Source organism: Nannobrachium achirus, assembly GCF_963921795.1.
Source record: "Nannobrachium achirus genome assembly, chromosome: 13".
NCBI lineage: Eukaryota > Metazoa > Chordata > Actinopteri > Myctophiformes > Myctophidae > Nannobrachium > Nannobrachium achirus.
Window position 1 is genome coordinate 24,053,052 of NC_137833.1, and position 18,209 is coordinate 24,071,260.

Sequence of the window (18,209 nt, forward strand, 5' to 3'; positions counted from 1 at the left end):
TGGCGGTGGTGGTGCCACCCGCTACCACTGCGGTCACAGTTTACCTGCTCTGGGCCGCAGTGGAGCTGGTTGTCGGGGTCTGGAGGGCAGGCCTGGCTGCTGCTAGTTCCAGGGACCCGGAGTTGGTAACTGGGGAAGGCACCTGGGCAAAAGAAACACCAACGCCCGGAGGTGCGGTGGGTGCTGGGGTCTGGGTGGCAGACGAGCCTGCCGCTAAAGCCAGGGAGCAGATGTTAATAGCGGGGGAAGGCACTTGGGCTGCGGACCCGGCCGAGGCCAGAAGTGTGAGGGAAGTGGAGGGCGGTGGGGATTGTAGAGAAGACTCACCCTCAGAGATAGAGTTGCGGGGAGGACTCCCCAGGTCCATTTCCTCGTTGTCCGCCGCTTGTTGGTAGGAGGTGAGGTAATCATCCTCCTCATCATCCTCCAGCTGCTCCTGTGCATAGTTGCCGAAGGAGAAGTCAGAGGAGGCGTCGTCGGCCTGCTCAGGTGGCCGGGAACTCGACAGAGGAGGAAGGAGCGTTGACGCGCTGGGCACCCGCTAGGACTGCCATCCTCCTGGCTGTCTCCCCTGGATCAGCGCCGGAGAAAGTAAGGAGGAAGGAGGAGGCAATGTCAGCGCAACGCTGACGGGAGAGCAGGGGAAGGCCTGTGCACTGCGGGCAGCTTGGGCGTTTGTCCAGGGCCTGGACTGCATGGGCCCAGCCAAGGCAGTAGATACAGGTAGGGTGGGGGTCGTCTGGGGCGAGGAAGGAATGGCAGCCCTCGACCCTGCAGGCCTTGAGGACCGGGAAACACGCTTCCTGTTATGGCTAGGTATCTTAGCTTAGCTCCCGGGCTAGATAACTACAGCTGCTGTAGACGTGGAAGGTTAGCTTTGCCTAGCTTAGCCGCGGGCTAGTTAGCCCTGGCTGCTACACACATAAACAACAAAGCGGTGGGGGATTCTTACCGCTGAACTGGAACGTCGATTGAAGTCCCGGAACCTGTAGACAAATCCAATTTTGTCGCTTTAGGTGAAACTCTGATGATTATATCTTCTCTTGAAAAGTTGGTAGAAGGAGCGATTGTGAGTGCCGCATCTGGTCTTGGCAAGCAGAAATAGCGGAAAAGGAAGTGACAGGTGTGTCACATGGTTTTATAGGCACCGCAGGGGCGGGCCTTGTAATATGATTGACATGCCCTCCGGCCAATGGAATTGACCTCCGGGAGTGAACGTGAGACGTTTTCTGTTATCTTGGTAGACACAACAGCGCCTCCCATAGGATGGAGTACGAACTGGAAGAACGTAAACAAACAAACAGACAAAGCCAGATGTAGGAGCGGTTAGCAATGGTAAGACAGCGTTCATTTCCCAGCGGATTCATAGTGAAACTATACAACGTATCTCTTAGCAAAATGCAAGCACACAATTTACGATGACGCCGGTCGATTTTACATATGGTTCGAATGTGTGTCAAAGAAACTGTGGGAGAAGTAGCACGGCAATCTGGAAATATGGCTGGCAGGAATCGAAAATGGGACCTTTCGGGGCGCCCGCTGGCCTACTGGTCAAGGCACATACCACAAGGGAATTGATGCCTGACGGCGTCGCCGGTTCGATTCCCGATCCGGATGACCTTTGCCGCATGTCACTCCCCATCTCTCCCCCCCATTTCCTGTTAATCTACTGTCCTATCAAATAAAGGCATAAAAGCCCCAAAAACAAATCTTAAAAAAAAAGAAAATGGGACCTTCTAGATGTGAGGTGACAGCGCTACCGACTGCGCAACCGTGTCCCTTGTGTAACTGTTCTACCCTAGTACCCGGATTTGAACACCAATGTGTAATTGCTGACATTTTTGAGCGGTGGTCACACCGTCTCCTATACGTGGCCGTGTGTGTATGTGTGTCTGTCTGTATGTAGCCTGAGTCTGTATGTAGCCTGAACCTCAACTGCAAAACATCACACACTGGGTGAGCAAGTATGGCTCTCTCTCACACACACACACACACACACACACACACACACACACACACACACACACACACACACACACACACACACACACACACACACACACACACACACACACACACACACACACACACAGAGTTGGGGGGTCAGCAGGTCAAATTTCAGCATTCCAGGAAAGGAGGGGAGGGGTTGAAAGTCAAAGACCCTTCTCTGTCTCTGTCTCTCTCTCACACACACACTCTTGAGCAACCTTGCAATGCATGTATTTCACCCATATACCTCAACCCCTGCTCCACTCACCCAGTGGTGCACAGCCTCCACCGCTCAGTTCACACAGGTGTGATTTTTTACCACTGAGTAAATGAGCCTGTCTACAAATTACTAATTACTAATTAATTGTCAAACCAGAAACAGGAATAGGTGTAAAAGATTTTGACACAACGATTTTGACACATATCTCAATGGAAGAGCAGGGATACCAAATAAAACTGTGGCTGTACCTGCTGACGACCTGTCAGAGCCAGTGTGAAGAGCGACCTGTGAAGAGAGTGGGTCTATAGCAGGAACAGAAAGGCTCTTTATGATCTTTGGTTCCGGTGGTCCTGTGGAAGAGAGAAGTGTTCTCATTTTCATTTTCGATCTGTGCCTATGTTGCAAGGTGCAACAGCTGACCAAAATAAGATTCACAACTGAGATGAATCTAAACTTGTCATACTTTAAATCAATTATGCAGTCAAACAAAGTAGACATTACACCCCCCCTGGCACAAAGATTCACTTTTTTCCCCCTTCTTTTTTACCTGGCAGCGCAAAAGAATAATTCCATTCCTTGAGTTCTGGATAGAACTCGAGAATCTCTGGGTATTTTAGAAGTTTTAGGAACTGAGACGAAGTTCTCTCTCCTCTTTTAATCATTGTCTCAACAAGTAGAATGCAAACATCTTCTGGCTGTGCTGTATTCTTCAGTCGTGTATATTCTCTTCTATTAAGAAGTCCATCAGAATGTACATATTGTAGAATGAAGAGATCTGAACTGAGTAAATCGACAAGTTTCACCATGTTGGCCTTCAATATGTTCACAGACGGGCCCTATAGAAATGAGTAGCAGGTATTATTTTTTCAATATGCAACAATTATTACAATGACACCTTATTTTGAGTTGCCATTTGCCAGTAAACCTACCTGCTTATCTACAAGAGTGGAAGCCATGGTCTTCTCTGGTTGAGGCACTGGAAACAAGCAAAGTAGAAACTTAATCTTTCATTGGAAGGGGGAGATACTTGTAAGCACCACATACAAGATTTCAACATTGAAGACCCACAAAATAGTTTCACCTACACATATAAAGGTGGTAAACACCTGTATCATATCATTTTTTACAAACATTTATTTATTGTGCTGAATATATTAACACAGAAGCTTATCTTCATATAACTTCTTCCAACTACAAACACAGTTTATTTTACCCAGTTTTTTCAGACATTATTTAAAAACTATTATCCTTTGAAGTCTCTACAAATTATATTAAAGGACGACTTCACCACTTTTCAACCTACATTCGTATAATTGGTCCTCACTAATGTAACGATAAAATAGCACCATTTTATTTCCTACTCGCTCTGTGTCTCTTAGGAGGGCTGTGTGCAGTTCAGAAACCCACCTATCAGTGACATCATTGTTAGGTAGATTGATTTTTATTATCGTGATAATCTATGATGTCACTGGTAGGTGGAGGTTGTGTTGCAAGGGGCAACAGCTGACCAAATAAGATGGCACTTTCACAACTGAGAGACACAAAATCTAAAATTGTCATACTTTTAAATGAATTATGCAGTCGAACAAAGTAGACATTACACCCACATGGGGTGTTTTTTTTTTTTTACCTGGTAGCGCAAAAGAAGCATTCCATTCCTTGAGTTGTGGATAGCTGTCGAGCGTCCTTCTTTCTTTTAGAAACTTCAGGAACTGAGATGATGTTCCTTCTCTATTAATAATGTGGTCAATCAAATCAATGCAAGCAGCTTCCGGCATCATACACGCCAGTTTTCTATAAACTCTTGAAGAAATAATTCCATCACTATGTGCATACTGAAGTGAGTAGAGGTGATCACAACTGAGCCACTCGATAAGCTTCACCTTGTTGGCGACCAATATGTCCACAGACGGGCCCTATAGAAATGAGTAGCAGGTATTATTATTTTTTCAATAAGAAACAATTGTTACAATGCTAACTTATTTTTAGTTGGCATTTGCCAGTAAACCTACCTGCTTATATACGAGAGTGGAAGCCATGGTCTTCGCTGGATGAGGCAAGCAAAGAAGAAAGGTTATCTTTCATTGGAAGGGGAGATACTTGTAAGCGCACATACAAAATGTCAACACCTACACATATGAAAGTTGGTACACACCTGTATCATGTCCCGACTTACAAAAAAGTCTCTGGAGACATGACCTAAACCCAGCAGGAAGTCAGACATTTTTTGTTCTCTTATTTTTTTGCGTGCTTAATGTTTTGTTTTTCTTTTTTGCTGTTGTTGATTATTATTATTTTTAATTAATTCTTATATTAGCCTTCAACAGGCAATGGTATAGTGCGGGAGCCATCAGCCATGGCTCCCCATGGCTCTATTAAAACTTTGAGTGCCTATCCCGAATTATATATATATATATATATATAGGAGAGAGAAAAAAATCTGTCAAAACCGGCAATTACCGGTCTAACGCGATCTGTGATTATATATATATATATATATATATATATATATATATATATATATATATATATCACAGATCGATATATCACAGATCGCGTTAGACCGGTAATTGCCGTCATCTTCTATGACTTATAAAAAGAATATAAGTCATAGAAGATCATATTCACCGATTATGAAGACGCAATAATAAAAGCCCCGTCAAGGCTTTAGTTGCAAGAGGGCAGCTGCGATGCCTCCCTCCCTCCCCCTCTCTCACTCACTCACTCACACCACAGCAGCACGCAGGCTCGGTGTCTGTCTGCACACATGAGAGGAGCGACACAGAGGGAAGCTTGTTTTTGACAAAGTTAATGTCAATAAAAACTGTCAGAGAGGTACATCTTAAATTAGTTAGAAGAAGCACTGCAGTGGAGGATATATTTTCAACATGACTGTGTATATTGCCTCGGACGTCCACAGATCAAAGTAGCAAGCACTCATCATTGCTGGGAACGGCCGCTCTGAACAAACAAGCCTGTGCGTGAAGCAGACTACAGAGAATTGAGCGCAAATTAACTCTCTCAGTCTCAGCTGATAAATGTTTCTATTTTAAATGTCCATGTTGTCCTGTAAATGTGAAGGCAGCATGCTGCTGCAGTCCTTCTCTAACTAATTTAAGATGTACAAGAAAACCTCTCTGACAGGTTTTATGGACATTAACTTTGTCAAAAACTGTGTAGCAGCTAGCTACACAGGCTACAGAGAGGGCATGTCCCCCCTCCTGCTAAAGTTTAGCTAAACTGACTGTATTGTATTTATGGTAATCCTTTGTATATCACACAGCTAGTGGCTGCTCCAGGGAGTTTGATTGGGAGAGCTATTAAAGGGGGGCTTCATTGTTAGAGCAGAGGCAAATGAATTTAGGCAACAATAATGAATTACACTAATAATAACTGTAGGTCACAACATAAACTTACGTTACTTAATGATTTGTGTTATACAGCAATTCAAATAATTCTGTAAAAATCAGATGGCTTATTATAGCATACAAATATGATGTAGTTTAATTTGTTGCTTCAGTAATTACTAATTTACTGTCAGTAAATGTTCTTCATAGGCTATATATATATTTAATTCATGTATTTATTCATTACATATTTATAAGTAGGGCTAGTGGAAAAAATAATAAAAACGTAATAAAAATCAATATATTAATAGCCTACAATATTAATGTAATATCGGTATCGGGATCGGTATCGACAGATATGACCCTGCAAATAATCGGATATCGGTCATAATTTTATAATCGTGCATCCATATTGTTTCTGCCAGACAGCTACAACATCACATTGGTAAGCATGATTATTATAGGATCACTTTGCAGATGTACAAGCTCACAACGCAGTATTAGTAGAGGAAAAAATAGGCCAGAAGTTGACCATACCCCTACCCGGGGTAGAACAAAATGTGACATAGTTTTTTCATATCTTTAGGATGTTCCATTCATGAAATGGATTGTCACAAGTTTTGCTTTTACTGCAAAAGTCATGAAATTGATCCATGAAGGGACTCATCACATAGGCAAAAAAAACGCCAATCCTGAAAGATGGAGTTCCAAGTCAAACCTTTGTCATTTTCTACCTGCTGGTTGTTTTTACCTCATACTTGCACAGATGGTCTACAGGTAGTGTCCCTACATCCCAAAACAATCAGAATGCAAAAATGTGGTTCTGTTTTGAATCAGCAGCCTTTTATATAAGGACTTTCTATAGGCGGAAATGACATTCCTAAGGAAAATTCCCCTGTAATCCTGGTGATAATCTTCTATAAGGGGTAGTAGAAACCCTGATAAGGTTTTTTCATAACTTTTACTTGTCCTCTTCGTGAAATGGATGGTCAGTAGTTTTACTTTTACTGCAAAAGTCATTAAATTGATCCATGAAGGGACTCGCCACATAGGCAAAAAAACGCCTACCCTGAAAGATGGAGTTCCAAGTCAATCCTTTGTCATTTTCTACCTGCTGGTTGTTTTTACCTCATACTTGCACAGATGGTCTACAGGTAGTGTCCTTACATCCCAGAACAATCAGAATGCAAAAATGTGGTTCTGTTTTGAATCTGCAGGCTTTTATATAAGGACCTTCTATAGGCGGAAATTACATTTTTTTAAGGAAATGTTCCCCTGTAATCCTGTAAAATCTTCTATAAGGGTTATAACATCTGACAATGTTTTTTCATAACTTTTACTTGTCCTCTTCATGAAATCGATGGTCAGTAGCTCTTGACGTCAAGTTTAAATAATCAAGACAAGAGGAGATCATGAAATTGTTACAGTACTATTCATAATATATAACCATTTAACACTTATTGCACATTAACGAATGATTGTTTTAATTATATTAAATGATAATATGTTTTACTTTTGTCAGTTCTCATCTTCATAGACAAACTCACAGTCACAACAACTGGCCAATAAAAAAAAGATTCCAGTTCTGTTCAGAATTTGTCATCTCACATCTTCCCACAAAATATTAGAAAACACTCAATAGTCAGCTTGATAAAAACCGGGGTCAACAAGCAGGATCGATAATGTGCTCATTATCAATTCAAATGGACAAGCTCCATCCCTACTTACTACTTAGTTGAATTTACACAATATTTTCACAGATTGTCTATAGGGAATACACCAACACCCAACAGAAACCAGAAGAATATGTCATAATATGCTGCAGGTTTTTTATGCTATGCAGCAGGGTTTTTATTTTATTTTCCAGAGTTCCTCTATCTATTAATACTGTAATAATGCCTCAAATACAACACAATGACTGTTTAATAACTGGGATTACAATTTGATACCATGTCTCTACACACTTCATATTCATATAGAATCTATGGATGGTTATCAGGTATAGGTATATATGTGTGACATTCGTAATGCCAAATAATCTATCAGCTGCTTTTTCTCATTTTCATTTATTTTGTTTATTTCTTTTTCAATATTTTCATATCAACAACTATTTTGAGCAGTGTGATGGAGACTGACCAATTTTTACCAACTTGCTTGCAAAGCTGGTCAATGGATACAAAGCCATGATCTTCCAAATTCTGACGTAATTTTGGCAGGAGATTTTGTGACATAATCCGCTGTGTATTGGCGCTTGGCCAATGGCTGGTCAATGGATTTATTGAATTCTGTCTGTCTATGTTATAGTAATAAATATGGTATGATGGTATGTATTATTAAAATATAAAAGGTAAGAAGGAATTCAGTTCCCAGTGGATTACAACCAAGGGCCACTACAATGCTCCACAAGGCTGGTCCACAAGGCACAAGCTGGTATAAAAGGATTGTGTAATTTCTTGTTTATTTTAGTTTACAGTCAATGTACTGTAAATACAGGAGTAACATTATGTGCAACACAATCCCACAGAGAGACATTGAGGCACATACTACTTTGAATGCAACAATCCTTATCATAGCAGGAGAGTTGGGTGAGGTCTCTTACTGCTTGTTGCAGGCTATTTTTTGAACAGGACAGGCTATAGTTATGTATCATCCTTTAGCATTCAACCCTTTCCAACTAGATTCCACACAAGGGGTTTGGGGACATGATTGTGGCACCATTTACTGTACCAGTTTGGTACATAGCCTGTTGAACATTCAAAAGTATCCTCAGTGATGTGAGACTGGCATGTCTGTCGTTGATGCAAGAATACAAACAGGGCCGTTTTTAGCTATAGGCGGACTAGGTGGTCGCCTAGAGCGCCAGCCTAGAGGGGGCGCCGAGGGGGCGCCGAAATGGAGGGAGTGGACCCAAACCAGCCCAAAACCGACCCAAAACCGACTAAATTCACGGCAAAACCCGCAAAAATCGCGCGCGCGCTTTGAGTGGGGGGGCGCATTCGAGAGAGCTCGCCTAGAGCGCCGATTAGGCGCGCTACGGCCCTGAATACAAAGGAGCTCAGCAAGACGGGAACACGGCTGGCCCTTTGCCTTCTTTTTTAGGCCATAGAGAGAGAGTGAGGGCATATTGTCTTGCACATGCTGAAGCCTCTGGTAGACTATCTGTCAATTTATATGTACTATGGATGTACTTGTGTTGCTCATCTACTATGTTAGTCGACAACTCCTTGGAACAGCTTCGATTGTCATGCATGCATGGGATAGACAACGATACATCCCTGTGTCTGATATTACAAATACATTGGGAGTGGCTTTGTGTGAGAGTCTTCCAGCATGGCACGCACTGACTGGATGCAATAAGCAAAACAACAGCTTTCAACAAGCTGGAGAAGCACATAAATGAGTTTCAGGGTATGAGAATCTTTGGCTTGACAGATAGTCCACCAGAGACTTTAGCATGTGCAAGACAATATGCCCTCATTCTCTATGGCAGCGCTACTCAACCCGCGGCCCGCGGGCCGCATGCGGCCCTTTCCACATGTCTGTGCGGCCCGTCATGATCATGCCAATACAAATATGATTTTTCTAAGCCTGTCAAAGTTAGCGCGTAACGCAAAACGCTGTGATGTTTGAGCCTCCGTGCACTCCGTAGGTAGGGATAAGAGTCAGGAAGCGAATGTAGTCAATGCATAGAGCACAGCAGTGCGGAGATGCAGGCGGCTACACTAGAGCTATAGTACAACGAGACAGACAAATCTGCAGAGATTTTGCAGCAGACAACCACAGTCGGGCTCACTGGAGTGGAGACGCATGACGGTTGTGCGATATATGAACGGTCGCGATCGTCATGTTTCAGGCTAATGAAGACGTACACTCTAAGAAAGAATTCTGTGACCGAGTAAATAGCACTATTAGAAAAAGTTATATTTACTCAATAAAATCACTGAATATCATGTATGTGATTGTTTGAGTAGGTCACACCAAACAAAATGAGTAAAAATCCAACTGTTCTTTTTGAGTTAGATGTACATATATTATTTGAGTTAATTTCATGAGAATAAATTAGTATTTGACCAACTGATTTTATTCATGAATTATACTCAATTTGTTTTGGTAATTTTCCTTCATAATATTTGAGTATGGAGTACTTATATGGATCAATTTAAAAAGACCCTTAATTATTATTCATTCCAATCTTTCATCTCTCACAACAACTTAAACAATTGAGTAGATATGACTAAGATTCAAAATTGTACACAAGGGTTCATGGGAAAGTTCTACTGGAACATTCTGTCAACAAACAGCAGCAGCACACATCTTCTTCAACAAAAAACCTGGAGAGTGTTTGCAAATATTGGTAAGTAGATTTACTGTATCTTTGTGCATATAGGCTACGCTACACAAATGTATTGGGTATAACTTATGTTCTTTACAAAGGTTTGCAGCTAGTTAAGGTTACAGTGAGAGGAATGTGCAAGCCCTCTAGTCATTGTGACTTTTTGCATTTATTACAAGCTATGCACAGCTGCATACAATGGTGTGTACAATGAAGATAAAATGCACAGGTATAGGCCTACATTATTATCTACATGTCTTCTTTTTTACTCTCTTCCCCTCATCTCTGTCTTCTAGGTTAGTGCAACGTTCAGGATGATCACCACACTGAATCTTGAGCCAAAATGTATGGCAATGTTGGACTTCTATACCCCCAAACTACTGTCCATGTTCCAGTCCAAGAAGGGCAGTTTGGGCACAAATGAGTATTGTACTTCAGGTATGAAACTTTCATTTACTCTAACTGCTTTAATTATATTTCACCTGGCTAATGACAATAATTACTATATTAATTTATGCTAAACTCATCTTTATCCCCTGCAACTCTCTCTCTCCTGATTATTCATTTCTAAATGTATGTCTTAATAGCTACTAAGGACAGTCTCCCAGCTTCCGTTGCTAAAACTGGGTTGTGGAAACAATTGTATTGCCAAAGTTTATGTTAGTTATGAAGGTGCAGTCATACTTTTTCTTTATTGTTCAAATAATTATTTTTCTATTCTGCAGAGAGGAATCCCCAATCAACGAACACGAGAGGTCATCATCCGATGTCTCATCGACCATCTGGAAGAAGATAGTGTCAAGATCAAGGACTTTCAAGTTAGTAAAATAAATGTTTTGACGTTTTAATGTCATCGTGGATGAGACCATCACATGCAAAGGAACAGCATAGTGATGTCCAGAGAATGAGGTTGTGACATTGGCTGAATGGCTGTTGCATCCGTTGCATGTCTGGTCCAACTGATTCAAGATTATGCCCAGGGCTGCATGTGTGGAGACAGCTAGGATTGCTCAATGTGTGTCTGTGTGTAACATTTAGCCTGAAAGTGAGCTCTAAACAATTATCTTCACAATGTGTGCAGGAAGGAAGCTGCTGGTGCACCTGTCAGAGTAGAAGAGAAGTTGACAGAGGAGGTGATGATGAAGATGAAGATCTACCTGCTGCAGAACCAAGAGGACTCAATGAATGAACCTACTGATGTAGGTATTGTGATTAAGGGCATCACTGCCCTCAACAATCTTGGGGGTCTGCTGCTATCTGTTGGGACTGTTCTATGCCTTTAATCTGAGATACCCCAAGAACCTCAGATATGGTCTTGAGATGTTCCAAAAAGTACTAGTTGAGTTGGATCCTGGACACCTTTCAGCCAAAGTTCAGAGACTGAAAAAATGTCTGCTTGCCGACTACTGTTCAGCAAGATGCTCTCAGAAAGTGGGTATAACCTACTGAAAGTGGATTTATTGTCAAAACAGCATTTTTGCAATGGTATTTGTTGCTGATAGTAATTAGTTAATGTAAAGTGTTTGTTTCTGGTGCAGTCGAGTCATAATGCAAACAGGTCAGTTTAGCATATAGACATTACACGTGTGCATAGTCAATATGTTTAAATGTTGAGCTACTGTAAATGCTTATTTATTATTTCATATTCCAAGTTGTGATTTTCTTTCCTCTGACTGTCTTTAATGTATTTTGTGGTTATGACTTACTGTTCATTTGAGGGGCTCATTGTTCTTATGGTGCATAATGTTTGACAGACTGCTTACTTACAGTATGCACAGTTCAATTAGAGGTACTTATATACAGTATTGTGAACACACACTGCTCTTTAGTAAACAGAATACCCCTTTCCTGATCATTATCTTTAAACATATTGTTTTTGCAGGCATTGTTGCATGTCATTTACATACTAAAGTATGTTGAATGTTCATACTTGATGTGGTGTTACACTGGTCAAAATTAGTTGATTAAAAACATAATTATCTGCATAATTATTTCATGTGTATTCATTTGACATCATGTACTCCTGGAGTAAAAGGTAAAGTAAATGAAAGGGGTAAATGGTACTATATGAATTAAATCAATAAAAGTAAATGAATAAAGTAAATGTGACATATTTGTTTTGTTAAATCATACTCTAATATTCAATTAGATCTACTTAATATTTCAATGTATTTACTTGTAGTCTTTTATGGCATTGACTGAATAATTTAATTATATCTACTCAATTTCTTTAGGTCATTGTACTCAATTTTAGTTGTTAATAAGTATGTAAAAGTTTTGGTTACTTTTACTCAAATTAATTGAGTATCATCTACCTGATTTCATAACAGTAATATTTACTCAATATTTTTGAGTGTAAAAATGTTTCACCAATAAAATTGAGTAGAGCCTAGTTTTTGTTAGCCCTTGTCTGTGCTTGTCTCTGCCTCCGCTGCTTGTCTCTGCCTCCGCGACTCCGCCAGTCAGCACCGACAGACAGTGCAAGCATGAACAGATCGCGCAGCAGCCAAGGAACTATGCTTATTACCACAAATCTCCTCCAACGAGCTGCTGTGTTTTACAAAGCTCAAACAAAGCATCAAACTGTTTTACAAGTACAGTGCATCTGAGGCTGAGTTGAACTGTACTTGAGTTATTTTTCCATACAATAACTCTCTTCACCAAAAATAGCCGATCTACAAGCTCACAATGCATCTTGTGGTGAGCTTTTTTTGGTAAATGTCCCCCAAGAATAGGGATGCTGGGGTTTGAGTGATTGAATAATAAGTATAAACGTTTATTTATTTTAAATTTTCCTATTAATGAAAAGGAGTGTTAGTGGCATGACTCATGAGAAAACATACCTTTACATTGCCAAAGTTCACTAGCCTGGCATACCCAGACACAGGGGCGGTTACAAAAAGATTGAACCAGATCTGTTCATTTTCACTTAACATTTTGTGAATAAAGCCTAATTTGATAAAAATTTCAAAAGTCATCAATTTCATCATTCCATCCATGACAATCTTTTGGTTCAATGAGGTTTGGCCTGGCTTATATAAATGGAAATGTGTCTGTTTTCTGTGCGTTTCCTTAATTATTAGACTTGTCATGAAGTGTGTTACAAAATCAATGTAAACGTCCAAAATAGGACCGTAATTTTTAGCTTGCGGCCCTTTGGACTTTTGGTATTTTGCTGAGTGGCCCCTGAGCCATCTCAAGTTGAGTAGCCCTGCTCTATGGCCTAAAAAAGAAGGGAAAGGGCCAGCCGTGTTCCAGTCTTGATGAGCTCTGTTGTATTCTTCCATCAACAACAGAAATGTCAGTCTCACATCTGCCTCCCACTGAGGATGCTTTTGAACAGCATGTTCAACAGGCTATGTAGCAAAGTGTTATATCTTATATATATATATATATATATATATATATATATATATATATATATATATATATATACCACAATCGTGTCCCCAAACCCCTTCTGTGGAATCCAGTTGGGAAGGGTTGGAATATTGCTCCTGTTTTTATATGGACTGTCCTGCTTGTGACTAATTCAAAGAAATAAAAACATTGGTCAGTCTCCTTCAGACTGCTCAAAATAGTTGTTGATTGAAAAAGAAATAAACAAAATAAATGAAAATGAGAAAAAGCTGCTGATTATTTGGCATTAAGAATGGTGCACACAAAATAGTGTATTCTACTGCATGTAGGCCTGCCCTACATACATACTGCATTTAAGTCTGACTACCATAGATTGCTTATAGAACAATATTTTTGCTGCTTTTGAAGTGAAGAGAATTAGGCCTTGGGAATGATGTAGGGACACTACCTGTTGTGCATGTATGAGGTAAAACAACCAGCAGGTAGAAAATGACAAAGGATTGACTAGGAACTCCATCTTTCAGGGTCGGCGTTTTTTTCTTTTGCCTACAGTATGTGATGAGTCCCTTCATGGATCAATTTCATGACTTTTGCAGTAAAAGTAAAACTACTGACCATCCATTTCATGAAGAGGACAAGTCAAAGTTGTGAAAAAACACTGTCAGGTTTTGTTCTACCACTTATATAAGATTATCACCAGGATTACATGGGAACATTCATTAGAAATGTAATTTCCGCCTATAGAAAATCCTTATATAAAAGGCTACAGATTCAAAACAGAACCACATTTTTGCATTCTGATTGTTCTGGGATGTAAGGACACTACCTGTAGACCATCTGTGCAAGTATGAGGTAAAAACAACCAGCAGGTAGAAAATGACAAAGGATTGACTTGGAACTCCATCTTTCAGGATAGGCGTTTTTTTGCCTATGTGGTGAGTCCCTTCATGGATCAATTTCATGACTTTTGCAGTAAAAGTAAAACTTGTGACAATCCATTGTGACATCCTAAAGATTTGAAAAAACTATGTCACGTTTTGTTCTACCCCGGGTAGGGGTATCTCAAAAACTAAGGCTCTTTTTTAGGGTTTTTTCCTCCTCTATATAGAGTAGATATATTTGGGGCGCTACACTGTTGTACGTCGGAGCATAAATTGGTCGTTAGATTGATTGCAGCTGCTACGTGCAGAGACACAGCCTGCTTGAGAAAACATTTAATCTGTTGCTAGTATAGCAAGAGAAATGACACACTATTCCACACTGTAGTGATCCATATAAATATCAAACATGTTTGAAAATAGTTGGGTGGCCCCGACCATCCTGTAAGCAACTCGTCAGGGTTAAGATTGGATCTTTGAACCCTCACACTAGATGACATTTATTCCAAAGATGTGCCCCAGATTGCCCCCGATTTAGTGTGGTTGGCTATTTTCTCTCACCTTGTTTCCTTGCTTCTTCTTGGAACATCTTGTTGGTGTAGTGGCTTCCACCGTTCTTCCCCACCATCTGGTTGATTTTCTCCAACAGCTCAGTGACCTGAGAGGGATCCTTGCTTTCATTGTTAAAGACATGATAAAAACCACTGTATTTGCCAATTAATTCTTGTAGTTCTGTAGAATCATTCAGAAATTCTTCAATTGTTTGACCTTTAAGCTGGTCACCATGAGTGAAGAGAATCATGGTGTATTTATCTGAACTTTTTCCAAATTCTTTCTGGATCTTTGCCACAACTTCCCTCTCCTCTTCTGTGTATCTCCCTATTTGTATCACAGCCAGGAACACTTGGGGACCAGGAGCAGCACAACTAATACACTTGCTGACCTCTTTAATGGTATCAACTTTGCTGAACCCAGTGTCAAAAAGGCCTGGAGTGTCAATAACAGAAACCTTTCTACCAGCCACTAGACCACTTTCCTTAGTACAGCTCAATGTCACAGATTTGGGTGAACACTTGGCTTTAAATGCTTCAGAAGCCAGGATCGTGTTTCCACTGGCACTTTTTCCAGCTCCAGTCTTCCCCACCATCACAATTCGAATTTCTTCATCATTTGTTATGAGATCTGATGAATGTAGAAAGAAAGAAAGAAAGAAAGATAAAGCATGTATATATGAATTAATTAATCGTTTGAAGCGTGCTGATACGTATGTTATGTTATTATGTTTAATTGGTGCATAATTAAAAGTTTAGGCTTGCTAAGTTATAGAAGGTTACTCTCACTAAAATTATTATATTAAAGAAAAATATTATTACTTTATTTTATAGAAAGACGTACAGAAGAAAACAGAAGAAGTACCTGTCATAGGCTGGTCGGATGGATTCTCCAATGGAGCCCCCTCTGAAACACATAAGAGCTGTTAATCTCACTAGAATTATTATATTATAGAAAAAATATTATTACTTTATATTATAGAAATATAAAACAGAAGACGTACCTGTCATAGGCTGGTCGGATGGATTCACCAATGGAGCCCCCTCTGAAACACATGACAGTTGTTAATCTGTTGACTCGAGCGTACAGTATGTGTGGCAACGGGCTGTCGAAGTTAACGCGTTATTAACGCTGTGAAAGTGAGCCTCGGTGCACTCCGTAGTTTAGGTAGTCAGGAAATTAATGCACTGACACCAGTGCTGCAGCTAATAGGGCTAGTACAGCACAGACAAAGCAGCGGAGATTTTGCTGCAGTCAACCACAGGTGCACTCACTGGAGGAGGGAGAGCGAGTGCATTCTCCGGCAGGTTTTACTGCCGGCGACGCAGCGTGGGTGCCGATACACTGCCGGACCTACTGCCGGTCTGTGTGGCGTAGCCTTCCGTGGCTGTTTTCAGCAGTCACCGGCGATGCCGGTGCAGGAGAATGCACTCGTTCCTTCTGGGGAACTTGGCATATGCCTTGAGCCCTATGCTTGAGCCACACATCCCCTCCAACGAGCCATCACAGTGTCTCTAGTACATCATATCATAACAGCTGGGTTTCTCATAGTGAATTGGGCACCGTAACGCGAGTCCAGGGTGCCTCAGAATACTTTGATAATATCTTCAATTAATCAATATTACTTCAGTTAAACCACTTAGACCCTCTAATGCCTCTGCTTTGTAAAACTCAGTTGCACTGTACTTGAGTTATTTTTCCATATACCAACTCTCTTCACCAAAAATAGCCAATCTACAAGCTCACAACGCATCTTGTGGTGAGCTTGTAGAGCGGTTATTTTTGGGTGAATGTTCCCCCAGAATAGGGATGCTGCAGGATTTAAGTGATAAGTATAATAGTTTATTTAAATCTGTTAAATTACATTTTCTCAAGTTGTTAAGCCTATTCTTATTTGTTAGGCCTACTTGAAGATACTGGACAGTATTAATCATTGTTTCAATAATAATAAACATGCTGCATTTACATAAAGCAAACTTTTATTTGTCTACTGCCATGAATATTAAAGGGATATTAAAAAAAAAAAGATTTTTTGGGAAAATTAAAAAAAGATAAATACAAGAAAAGAATTATTAAAAATAAATGAAAAAATAAATCTAAAAAACACGACCAGCTCACGTATAAGAGTCACCAGAACAAAGGATGGGTGTTTTTGATGAATCTATTATGGTTAAAATAGAGTTTGAAGTTACAATAACATTTTGGGATTCTGAGAAGTAGAGACACATCTGAAGGTAGAAAAGTAGATGGTCAGCAAGGCATATGCGTTATTGATTTTTGTATTATGTTTTTTAGGCAATTGAACAACTGCTGAACGTGGAGTTACAGATGTACATACATACGGATATACATACACACATTTTTGTGGTACGCATTCTGATTAGGTAGTGAGATAAAGATATCGTACACATTTTTGGACCTTTGTGTACTCATTCATCTCCCTACAGAATGTAAGGACATGGACACTGACTGCATAATGAACAGCAAGAACTTGTTAACTATTTGAACAGCAACACCTTTGGTTCCATGTACCATTTTTAGGAGATTCCCATTTCCTGTTTCAAAAACAAAGGCAGAGTGTGCTCACAATGGCCCCAACAGTTTAACTGACTTGGCCATATGAGTAAGGAGATGCACGTTGAAAGTCATTGCACTTTCCTTGAAGTAAGACTGAAATCTCAAAACAAATTCAAGGAGCATAACGTCTGCTTTGTTTCTCTTCAAATGTAATGTTCTCTTTCAAAAGAATAAAAACGGCTGAAACGAGAAGGCCGAGGTGCTTGATGTATCGGTCATCTACACCTTCAAGGCATGGCATATAGAATAAAAGCCATGCGTGCCATTCAGAAGCTTTCCAAAATTTTGACTCACTTATTGATCTGGGCAAACAAGTTATTAAGTGAGGTGGCTGAATGCTTTGGATTCGGCTTTCAATAACCCTGAGTTTGGCAGGACTGCCAATGTATCAATGGCTGATTGGTACCGTTTAGCATTAGTTCTGTCAGTTGTCTGATAACGCCCCAAAGAAATTGCGAGCATATAATCTGGCACAAATCCCCAAACTATGTCAAAGAATGGCATGTTAATCAAGGGAGATGGGCCTTTTACACCTCTGAAATATTTTTGTTCAACAAATGCCAATTGCATATCACTAAACATTCCTGCTGCATATCTGTCACTGTAGTCCTCATCAGAAATGGGGAGATGTCTGCGTGCTTCAGCTAACAGTCGGTAGAAGGACTCGTCGGTGCTCAACAAGGACAAACTTTATCAAAAAGCATATACTTCATAAATGACTACCCAAATAAAATAATGGAGCACTCGACTGGCCTGCACGTTCATTTATTGCAAGGCGGGGGTGACTGATGTTTCGATGTTTAATACAGCTTCCTCAGAGTCAACCAGAACAATGAAAAGGGAGGGTATATTTATAGACCCTCCCCTTAGTGATGTCAGTGGCAGCCATTTTTTCATAAAAAATACAGAAAATGAAATGATATCAAAACTAGAGGTCACAAAAAACATAGGCT

The 18,209-nt window shown here is 40.3% G+C and overlaps 1 protein-coding gene across 1 annotated transcript in view; it reads right to left on the reverse strand.

Annotated features, from left to right (window-relative positions):
• Nucleotides 1–18,209, reverse strand: part of LOC308297225 (uncharacterized protein) — a gene marked incomplete at its 3' end in the record, with an annotated part of 39,482 nt that overhangs the window by 10,765 nt on the left and 10,508 nt on the right. Inside the window, exons 4-11 of the mRNA XM_080740641.1 lie at nucleotides 15,683–15,724; nucleotides 15,544–15,585; nucleotides 14,689–15,309; nucleotides 4,222–4,256; nucleotides 3,840–4,125; nucleotides 3,139–3,185; nucleotides 2,757–3,045; nucleotides 2,458–2,559 (exon numbers count right to left, since the gene is read on the reverse strand). Coding sequence (XP_080596767.1) covers nucleotides 2,458–2,559; nucleotides 2,757–3,045; nucleotides 3,139–3,185; nucleotides 3,840–4,125; nucleotides 4,222–4,256; nucleotides 14,689–15,309; nucleotides 15,544–15,585; nucleotides 15,683–15,724 — 1,464 coding nt within the window. The remainder of the gene's footprint in view (nucleotides 1–2,457; nucleotides 2,560–2,756; nucleotides 3,046–3,138; nucleotides 3,186–3,839; nucleotides 4,126–4,221; nucleotides 4,257–14,688; nucleotides 15,310–15,543; nucleotides 15,586–15,682; nucleotides 15,725–18,209) is intronic.